This window comes from Nuphar pumila, unplaced genomic scaffold (genome assembly GCF_984573655.1).
Source record: "Nuphar pumila unplaced genomic scaffold, dmNupPumi1.hap1.1 HAP1_SCAFFOLD_686, whole genome shotgun sequence".
Taxonomy (NCBI): domain Eukaryota; kingdom Viridiplantae; phylum Streptophyta; class Magnoliopsida; order Nymphaeales; family Nymphaeaceae; genus Nuphar; species Nuphar pumila.
Genome location: NW_028323453.1, coordinates 37,115 through 48,236, shown reverse-complemented (window position 1 = coordinate 48,236; position 11,122 = coordinate 37,115). Strand labels below are relative to the sequence as shown.

At 51.0% G+C, this 11,122-nt stretch overlaps 1 protein-coding gene and 1 pseudogene across 2 annotated transcripts; both read right to left on the bottom strand.

Annotated features, from left to right (window-relative positions):
- Window positions 1-2,760: 2,760 nt before the first annotated feature.
- On the bottom strand, window positions 2,761-3,294 carry LOC149809900 (uncharacterized). Its single transcript, XM_089994549.1, has one exon. It carries the CDS (start codon window positions 3,292-3,294, stop codon window positions 2,761-2,763), a length of 534 nt encoding a protein of 177 aa, XP_089850675.1.
- Window positions 3,295-4,048: 754 nt separating this feature from the next.
- On the bottom strand, window positions 4,049-7,593 carry LOC149809899 (ATP-dependent zinc metalloprotease FTSH 2, chloroplastic-like; annotated as a pseudogene). Its single transcript, XR_016429496.1, has 6 exons — window positions 7,494-7,593; window positions 7,258-7,325; window positions 6,838-6,881; window positions 6,531-6,663; window positions 5,223-6,150; window positions 4,049-4,891 (listed from the first exon to the last, which is right to left on the bottom strand). The product of XR_016429496.1 is annotated as an ATP-dependent zinc metalloprotease FTSH 2, chloroplastic-like (transcript).
- Window positions 7,594-11,122: the final 3,529 nt, after the last annotated feature.

The following is an 11,122-nucleotide window of genomic DNA, read 5'->3' as shown; positions in this document are numbered from 1 at the left end:
ATCCTACCGGACGGGCTCACTGTCGTCGACATCTCGGTGGTGCACCCGTGTGCGTCAACCTACGTGCGCGCGGCGCGTGTGGCAGGCGGAGCAGCATTGGTGCGGGACGACGCGAAGCGGGCAAAGTATGAGACGGCAGACCCTACTGGCTACGCATTCGTCCCGCTATCCCACGAGTCTTTCGGACGAATGGGCACGCCGGCGATGGAGCTGTTGAACTCCCTGGCGGTGTTGGCGAACGCTGGTGGCCGTGTGGTGAAGGCTGGCTTCGTCGGCAACGCGCTGAAAGAGCTGAGCATCAGCTTGTGCCGCGGCAACGCGCTCATGTACCGTCGCGGCCTCGGCGCTTTGGCGCGCGCGACGGGCAGTTGTTTCACAGCAGGCTTGACTGTTCCAACTGCTGACGTTCAATGAGCGCAGCTCTCGTTTGAGTGTGTTGTGTTTGTTGTCTGCGGCTTGTGCTGTCGTTATTCTGTCTCTCGATGTAATCACACACACACACACACATATATTCTCCGTGGAGTCCTATGGGAGACTAGGACAACCAGCCATGCAGCTTCTCAACGACCTGGCAAGCGCAGCATCAGCGGGGGGGGTTCCAGTGAAGGGGGACTTTGTCGTGCACGCGCTCCGTGAAATCAGCATCACCCTTTGTCGAGGCAACGCTGTCATGTTCAGACGCGGATTGTTTGCTCTTGCTCGCGCCAGTGGTGTTGCGTTCATTCCCGGCATGGATTCTCCGATAGCTGAGGTGCCTTGAGGTCTCAGCGGGCTATGATCGAATGTGTGAGTTGTCTATGTTTGACATGACGTGCCTGCAATCTTTGTAAGATACACACACACACACATACATATATATATAGTGTGTTGTGTTTGTTGTTTGCGGCTTGTGCTGTCGTTGTTCTGTCTCTCGATGTAATTACATACACATACATATATATATATATATATATATATATATATATATATATATATATATATATATATATATATATATATATATATATATATATATATATGTGATTACATCGAGAGACAGAACAACGACAGCACAAGCCGCAAACAACAAACACAACACACTCAAACGAGAGCTGCGCTCATTGAACGTCAGCAGTTGGAACAGTCAAGCCTGCTGTGAAACAACTGCCCGTCGCGCGCGCCAAAGCGCCGAGGCCGCGTCGGTACATGAGCGCGTTGCCGCGGCACACACATATATATATGTGTGTGTATATATATATGCGGCTTGTGCTGTCGTTGTTCTGTCTCTCGATGTAATTATATATATAAAATATCTATGTTGTGATGGTTCTGAGATGCACGCTTTGCAACATAGATATTATATATATATATATATATATATATATATATATATATATATATATATATATATATATATATATATATATATATATATATATATAATATCTATGTTGCAAAGCGTGCATCTCAGAACCGTCACAAATTACAAACCAATGAACCAATGGAACCAATCAATTATGAAGGCATGCCTCTGCATTCGAGGAGGAGGCAAACGTCTTTTATGACTGATACGTCATGAGAGTTTTGAAAGCAGTACCGTATGACATGGGCAGTTGCAAGTCGCTGATTTACGCGTCAGTCAGAGGTTTGTTCTCGCGCACGTGCAATGGCAGAAGCATCAGGGAGACACACTCGATTGCAATATGTTCGCATTTAATGTAGCAGTGAAGCGGAAAGAGGGTGCGTTCCATGGTTGTGGGTTGTGTATTAATTTGGAGTATATGAGACGGCCTGATGGTGGAATAAACAAACCCATCGGGTATCAAGCCATACTGCTTAGAACTTCGGTCACGCTCACCTTGGATGATGCATACGAAGGGCGGGACAGAGGTACAAGTACCTCGAGATAGTTTGGACAGAGTAGTTGCAAGAAGTAAACCACCAGGAAATCCCCAAGTCACAACCAGGCGTCCAGGTCCACCCCTGTGAAGGCATGGCAAGGGGTGGCATGCTCTGGTGTTGGGGTGCCAACTCGCCTGCGATGAGATTCGGACTCACAACCCCTCGAGGGGGCCTTGAGCTCAACCTCACCGCACATCTCCCGGGATATCGCCAGGTTGGCATGGCAGGACACACCTGTGCCTGTGCGTTTCCAAGCCTAAAGCGCTCCGATGGGGGCACAGTTTTCCATCCAGTTCCATCGTACTGCTCTGTCTGGCCTTTGCGTTTGCGGACCCATGGTGGGTTCTCTGCCAGCGGCAGGAGTGCCATGAGGGTGTCGTTGGTTTTGAGGAGGCGCGAAACAACCCCAATGGGAAGCTCGGGCACTCGATCGGTCAGGTACCGCGCTATGCTCAGGCTGAACATCGCAACGCCAAACCTGACTTCTTTCAGTTTCTCTTCCAACTCTTCCACTGGAGTCTGATTCATAAGCTCCTTCAGCAGCACATGACTCACTCAACGTCTCTCGATGTTTGACCAAGCCAACTGCCTGGCCAGGGTATCTTGCACGTGCATTACTGTCAGTCATGTGCAGTGTCCGTTTGAACTTAGGTTCAGGCAGGGTGATTCTTTGCTCATAAACAAATGAATAAAACCATCAAGTATCAAGCCATACTCATTTTTTGGAGCTTCATGGTGCAGTCTGCCATCAGTATGGGCCTTGGGCTCCCTGCTTCTGCATGGAAGCTGTGGCAGAATTGAGAACCGTGCGTAGGATTATGGCAGGTGCCCCTGCTATGCATGTTCTGGGCATATAAAATGACACCTCATCCGTCCACATCACACCTTGGCAGATCGCTCCATCGGGAGAGCATCCTTGTACGCCTCGGTATTGAGATATTGCAGCTGGCGATGACACCAATCCACCAACTCCAGCAGGTAGTCCTCATCCATCGCCTCAAATGATTGCTCGTGGAACAGAACAAGCTCCAAGAGATTGCTCAAGTTTGCTTCATGAAATACGATCAGGTAGGTGGTCACTGTGTCGACCTTCTTTGCAAGATGCCTCTTCAAGGGTGGCAGCAGCTTCTCCTTCCATACTTCCATTAGCAGCAGTTCGTGAACAAGGGTGCTGAGTTTGTCGAAAGACAGGAGCAAGTCTTTAACGAATTCGTCAGCGTGGGACTGGGCATTGTGATGTGCCTGCAAGTTGAGCTTTTCTATCCAGCACTGTTGCTCGAGCCATTTCGCTGTACCGATGTCCTCGATGCCAAAGGACTGTAGGCTCTCGATGATACGTTCCGCTTCAGGTGCCGTAAGGAGCTGAGAAGCATTTGCCCCTTGTAAATGTCCCCTGCTTATGAGATTCTCCATGTATTACATAGAAAAGGCGAGTGGATGTCAACAAGAAATAGGGATGGAGAATATGGTGCACATAGATGATATAATATGATCTTCAATGGGAATGGAGTCCGACCACACCGCCTGCTTTCAGCACAGGGGCTTGTTCTGAACGCGGGCAAATGCAAACGTCCGCCTGAGTGCGCATTACCGTACAAGGTTGGTGGGAAACTGAGTGAACGAAAACGAGAAAAATGCCAATTAGATGTGTATGCGTCAGTTTACCATAGCTGACGAACGATTTCGGAAGGAGGCAGCCTAATGTAGCGCGCCTCATGGAACGAACCCTGACGCGTACATGTATGTCATTCTGTGACACGTACTTGTCGTGTCACAGAATGACAGTCACGTACGACAGCTCAAACGCAAGTGATGGAGTGTTGTTATGTCCGCATGTGACAACTATTGTGATAAGGAAACACATAAGAGAACAAATGCAGTGATCTGGAAATTTGTTCAGTGCTTACTGCTCAACATGAGTTACATCGAACACTTACCTACTCTCATCAGGCTTGGAAAGCAACATACAATTGCAAACTATAGTACAGTGACGGCTTGCAAAATGCAGAACCACCGACAAAACCCAATTCCCACCCTTGCAGCAGGCAGCATGACACGTGCCTGCCATGATAAGATCACCAAACTAAGTAGTGTTCACATCGTAAAGTCAGGCAACTCCCACAGCACATGTTGAACTTCTCCCCCTCTAACAAGTAAGGTAACATCTTCACAGCTCCTCTTTGGTGTACGAAGCAAGCATGGCAGGCAGCACAGACGGCTTGGCAGCATCCAAGTTCTCCTGGGGGATGGTGGTGTATTCGGACAAAAGCGCCCGGAACTCGTCGCCTGTCAATGTCTCCTTCTCGCAAAGCACCTCAGTAATGCGGTCGATTGCGACGCGGTTGTCTCGAATCTGCTGAAGAGCAACCTGGTACGCCTCAGCCGAAATCTTCTGCACAGCCTGATCGATCTGCATCTGGAGATTCTCGGACATAGAGTTCCGTGCCATCATGCGCATGATCATGTCTCCAGACTGTCCGGCAGGGTCCATGAGCGACCAGGGGCCAATATCCGAGAACCCATAGTTGATGACCATCTGCTTGGCCATGTTAGTGACCATTGCAAGATCGCTCGAGGCTCCTGTGGTCACCTCAGCATGCCCAAAGATGACTTCCTCAGCTGCCCGACCGCCAAGGGCACCCACCACGCGCGCAAAGATCTGCTGTTTTGAGATCAAGGTAGGATCATCGCCAGGAACGAACCACGTCAGACCTCGGGCCTGACCTCGTGGGATGAGGGTCACCTTCTGCACAGCGTCGTGGCCGCGGGTGAGCGTTCCGCAGATGGCATGTCCAACTTCATGGTATGCAACGAGGGATTTGGCCTTGCCGTCTGTTAGGGGCTTGCCCTCCATGCCGGCAACGATGCGGTCCACGGAGTCGTCGATTTCGCGGAGGCTGATGGACGACTTGTTGCGGCGGCCGGTGAGGATGGCTGCCTCGTTCAGCAGGTTAGCAAGGTCTGCACCTGAGAAGCCAGGCGTTCGAAGTGCAATTGTCTGCAGATCCACCTGCATATGGCAGAACACACAATCAGCGCCTGCCTTCTTGTAAAGTAAATCCCCAGTTCTTACAAGGATATGTGACTACGCCATGTTCCTTAGCAAACATTTCCCATCATGCAGTGATTGGGCCTTCAAGTTCACATTCTTGACCACCGAGTCAAAACCCCGTAGTCACATCCTAATGCCACAGGTATGTCGCAGCTGAATGGACAACCTTCTCCACACAACAGGGACCAAAACACTAGATCTAAAACAATGCATGATGAGGATTGGAGCTGAAAATCATCATCATTCCACCACAGTAAATGAGCAGGCAACAGTGTTGAGAACAGCACACCTCTTCGTCAAGCTTCTTGTTGCGCGCATGGACGCCAAGAATGGCGATGCGGCCCTTTACATCAGGTACATCCACCATGACTTGTCGGTCAAAGCGACCTGGACGCATCAGGGCAGGGTCGAGGATATCTGCGCGGTTGGTTGCCGCAATGACGATGATGCCCGTGTTGCCCTCGAAACCATCCATCTCAGTGAGCAGCTGGTTCAGAGTCTGCTCCCGTTCGTCATTGCCTCCTCCAATGCCAGTTCCACGGGAACGGCCCACGGCATCAATCTCATCCACAAACACCAGGCAAGGAGCGTTTTCCTTTGCCTTTTTGAACAGGTCGCGCACGCGCGACGCTCCCACTCCGACGAACATCTCAACGAATTCGGACCCGGAGATGGAGAAGAAAGGAACGCCAGCCTCGCCAGCAATTGCCTTAGCGAGCAGCGTCTTTCCAGTTCCAGGGGGGCCGATGAGAAGGCAGCCCTTGGGGATCTTGGCACCAACAGCCGTGAACTTCTCAGGGCGCTTCAGGAACTCGACGATCTCCATGAAGTCCTGCTTTGCCTCATCCACTCCAGCAACGTCATACGAACGTGATGCCAGTATTGGGCTCCATCTGGAACTTGGCCTTGGACTTGCCAAACGCCATAGGGTTGTTGCCCCCCGGACCTCCCATCCCACCCTGGGAACGACGGGAGAGGAGGAAGAGACCACCAACCAGCAGCAGAGGGAAGGCAAGATTGCCGATGAGGTTGAGGAAGACTGCGCCACCATCCTCCGTGTTGGAGTGCGCTGCAAAGTCAACCTTCTTTTCGCGGAACTTGGTGAGCAGCTCTGGGGAAGTGCCTGGAAGCTGCACCCGTACTCGCTGCACACGGTTGCCGAGCTCGGGGGACACTGCCTCCACCACAGCGATTGTGCCGTTATCGTAAAGATCCACCTGCAATCATCCACAATTGACTTTAGTGACAGACCAGTCGTCATTCAGCATAGACTGTCAGATGCAAACACAATCTCCATTACATGTCCTCACTACCTTTGCTACGACAAGCGTTCATAGAAAGCAGTGCGACAAGCAATGGAACGGCCACAATTAGTCTGCCTGCTCGAGTACAATGGTCATGCAAGGGGACTTGCCGACTTATGGTTAGAGCACAACCCTACCTCATGCTGAGACAAACAAGATGACAGAGAGGTTGCATCACCATAGCTGAAGCCACATCATGCACTTTTACGTCAAGAATTTCGATCCCTGGACCTTGGTGCATCATGAAGGGAAACGGTAAGTACAACATGTGCAGCGGAGGATTCTCGACGCACCTTCTTGACCCGGCCCATGTCCAAGTACTCAAGGAACCGAGAATACGACATGCGCGAAGATGCGATGTTGTTTGCGTCCTCAGCTGCCAGCGCCGATCCGGCGGGCAGGACGGCAGCAGCTGCTAGCATGGCACTGCAACCCAAACCCTCTTTCAATACGAGACACGATTTTCGGGATGTCGACAAAGGCTCCAACGATCTGGAAACATTGCATCTTATGCACTGCGACGACATAAATGATGCGCAAACGTAGACACACCAGGTACCTGCACAGGATCGACGATGCGACCACCAAAAAAAAACGTACTTCCTGAGGAGGCCTCGCCTGTCCACAGCACTAGACTCTTCATTCTGCAAACAAACACTTCTGTGTTAATAACGAAGTCTCGAGGAAACACTGCAATTCTATCAAGTAGGGTGATTAGGGATCTCCAGATGGCCACTTGTGGTGAACGAGGCTTCGCGACGCAAGCACCATGGAAATACCCCAGTCTAGTAAGAAGCAAGGTAGGCTATAGGTTAGGCGCTCTTCACTCTTTCAAACAGACACATACAACGTAACATTGCAAAGCGGACTATGTGACAAGGGTTCGCCCTCCAGGGTTGGATGGTCAGGGTGAGGTTACATCGCAGGAACGTTCTCTTCCAGTCAACCAACGGGCGAGTCGTTCATGAAGCACCAGAAATTGGATCAGGATTGATGTACCAAAGCAACCAAAGATCGTACCAACGCTGCTCGCACGGCTTGCTGATGACCTGAGCCAAGTGCTCCAGCTGCACGCTCAATGGCTTTCCCTGCACCATGACGGACACATTACATGTGCGAAAGCCGTTTGTCCCATAAACTAATGTTTGAAATTAAAACGATCCTGCAAGACACTTGAGAACGAGCCAAAACGAAACTGACCACCAAAAACGTATCAACCACCACTAAAAAACCACGATATGCCACCCATCACGTACCAACGAACGCATCTGCTTGCTTGGCATATAAGTTGTTCACGGCTTTACGTGCTGATCTGCGCACGGTGGCTTTGGAAGCGCAAGGTGTAAGCGACAACATCGCGACGTGTAAGGCTAGGTGATAAAACAATTGATCAAGCGCAGAATTGGGACGACGCTCTATATAAATGAGCGAAGAGCGTTGATCTAAAGCTCCTTTGTGGCTGCACCAAAGGCATGCAGGTTTCCAAGGTCGGAGATAGTCGGTAAATTGTCGTCCTATCGCTTCTCTCTGAGGCAGTCGTGAGGCACACGTGGATGCGTGGAAATGGACAGTGGTCACGTGACTTTGTAGACAACCAACCATTCCGGGGAACGAAGCACGTGCACTATCCACTGCTCTTTTCGTGTAAAAATGTCACCACGCTTTGAACTTGGCTCAAAGGGTTAATGACGTTTGCAATGTGACAGGAAACTACGACTATACAGGGGACTTTCGTCTATTATGTCGAGATGATCATGTTTCGTCTGCATGTTCAGAATTAGGCAGTGATTTTAAACTTTGTTTTTGCCTGTTGCTAGATTTGAAGGCAGCAAACTCCACATGTTTGCTTCTACGCTCCCTGTGTCCTCCATGCCCCGGGTACATTTATTGGGACACCAGGGCTTAGGGTCCGGTTTTGGACATGGATTTCGAGGGAAAAGGTACGCACGGGTTGACTCGCAACTTGTTACTCTGAATTATTCCATTAGTTTCATTGCTGTAGTCAAGCTGGTGCTGATCTGTCATGCGAGATCGTTGCGAAGGACACCTTGCCATGCTCCGCAACAGCGTCAACGAACACAGAGGACATGCAAATCTTGTAGGAGACGCCAACGATACGATATAATCAACTAAGAGCACGGGAATCAACTGGTAACCTGGCTTCAAAGCGCCGTCCTTGCAGCTACATGGGACATCATATGATGGTTTAGCGAGAAAGCCCAGAGTACCCTCAACCTTGCATCATCCGGGCCGTTCATGACGTGTCCAGACACGTGCACGCGAAACACTGCTGATGCGCCAAGGAAATCTGAGTTAGTTTGGCTATGAGGCGCAGGCTATTTCAACGTGCGCGCGCTGCTGAAACGGCCGACAGTACGGACCTACGCGTTCAAGGCGCAGCGGTCCCTGAAGTCGGCACGCTCCGGGTGCCTGGCTCGGAAGGGTCGCAAACTTCCGCTGTCCCGCTGGGCAGCCTACAAACAGTAGAAGCTACCACAAGCCCCAAGACTGCTGTCAAGCGGAAGCCTGCAAAGCGGACTGCCAAGCCCAAGAAGACCACTACAGCCAGTACTACCCAAGCCACGTCCAGTCGCGCCGCCAAAGATAGCGCTTCTCGGTTAAAGGCTGGCAGCACCTCTGTTACAGCAGAGGACGACGATGATACACCATTTCTAGTCGAGGTCAACGTTGACCGCAGGCCAGACAGTCAGTTCATGTCGGACATCAGTGCCGTAGCGACTGCCGGCGAGTGGAGGACTCTGGTGAGGCTCCCACACAGTGTGCTTGTATGAATATGCACGTTTCAATGCATCGCACAGCGCCCGCATTTTTGACAACTTTTGGTGTTTTGTCTCTAAGGCACAGTCAAAACAACAATCGGTGTTGCTCTCGCCCTTCCTGACATCACCAACAATGACTACAAACAGCAAACGTCGGAGGATAAAGACCATGCTAAGTGCGTGAAGCAGCACGAATGCAACAGAAGGAGTGCTGTACCTGGGTAAGCATACTGGGCCCGGTGTTGAGACCCGAATATCTCCAGGCATCTTCGCCTCTGCCTATCCCTGGAGAATTTACTGCATTTCTCCTAAGCTGCAAAGCAGAGGGCTGAACTCTGACGTCGCGGTTTCCTGAGCCACAGGTGAAGCATCGGGACATGGCCAGGAGCGCCACCGAGCTTGGGGCAGCCCTTTTTGCACTGAGGAGAATACATCGTGACAGCAACCAACCAGTCAGCAAGACAACAGCAAAGCTGCTTTCGAAGTTCAATTACATCATGAAGACGAGCATGCGCGATATGCCGTCAAGAAGTATAGCGAACTCTGTATCAGCACTCGTGGGCCTGAAGTGCTGTGACGCATTGCTGATGGAGAAGATGGCGCAAACTGTGCAGAAAAGGTATGGCCGTGACAGCTTTAGCTGCCAAGTTGATCAATTTCTAGCCCGGTGCGTGAATACTCTGTGCACTGAACATCCAGTCGCATGTGAAGTGTTCCGATAGACAATGGCAACTCGCAAGTGAATCTTGGGTATCATGCTATCGTCGTCAACACCCAAGGCAGAGTTATGGGACCAGCCCACAAGGGTAGGGTGGTGACGCAAAGCTGCCGTGAACCATACGGTCCCACAAGTACAAGCAGCAGTGTATTGTACTCCTCGTGGACGTTTGTGCCTAGAGATCGCACTTCCTGACAGACCTGGAGTGTTGTTCTGTGATGCACGCGTGAGGCTGGTGGGAACAGCGATGTGCATTGGTTGCATTGGCGAGAAAGACGCAAGGCAGGCAGGCGTAATGCGTGGACAGAAGCACTCTTGCAATATGATGGAGGAGGCCGCGCAGCCGGGGGGCACAGACAATCTCCAAGATGCTGGGAGGAGGTTTGCAAGCTTCGCATTCATGGCGGTGGGCAGCATGGGTCCTGGAGATGTGTTTGTGGGGGGCAGGCGTCCGCCTGGCCTGCGATACGCTCTCACATGTGTTTGGGGCAAGGCCATGTGCCGTATCGTCGCTAGCTATTCAAACAAGCTTGCTTAAATAAACTTAGCATGTGAACTTTGTCCAAAGCCTCTTCAATTCAGATTTGAACTTTGTCAAAGCCCGCGAAGTGGGAGAGAAGAAGTTTTGGGTTCGTCGGGGCAAGTGCCAGGGGTAAGTGCGCGACCGGAGTGGACTCTTGCCAAGTCACCGAGGAAGTGTTGACACATTACTGCATTTTGACTCTGCATAAGCTGTTGCCGAGTCCATGGAGCGCGCTGGTGACAAATCCTTGTACACACTCCTGGTGTGAAGATGTATCTTAACATGGATACTTCGTTGGTTTGGCCTGAGCTGTAGTTCTTGCTCTCAACGATATGATGTAAAGATTATGTATTTTTCTACATTACTACCGCATGCGCATGGACATTGGCAACTCCAAGTGCTACTTGGGAGCTCCTCTGGCTGAAATTGCAAACGGCTCACAAGGCGTGCGAGTACAAGAGCATCGCCCGCGATTCAACATGTTGATATTAAAGACTATGTCGCAGGATAAAGGACATGCCATCGAGCTTCAAACTGGTGGAGCTCTCCCAGATCTGCTGGTCTTGCAAGATGATGAATTTCCGGAACGTGGGGCTGATGAACGCCATTTCCAAGAGTGTGCAAGCAGCCCCCTCCAACACCATCAATCCCGCCTCGCTGACCGTCCTTCTGACGTTCATCCCCCAGCTCGACTTTTACGACGCCCAACTCATGAAATTCATGGTGCGCCTTCGGTTCCTGATTCTGACAACAGTTGCAGACTGGCATGCTTGGATCTTGCTTTCGTCAAGGCATTAGCTTCAGTCCCAAAAAGGGCGGCTCAGGAATGGTGAAGTAGAGCAGCGCATGCACAGGATCTCATCA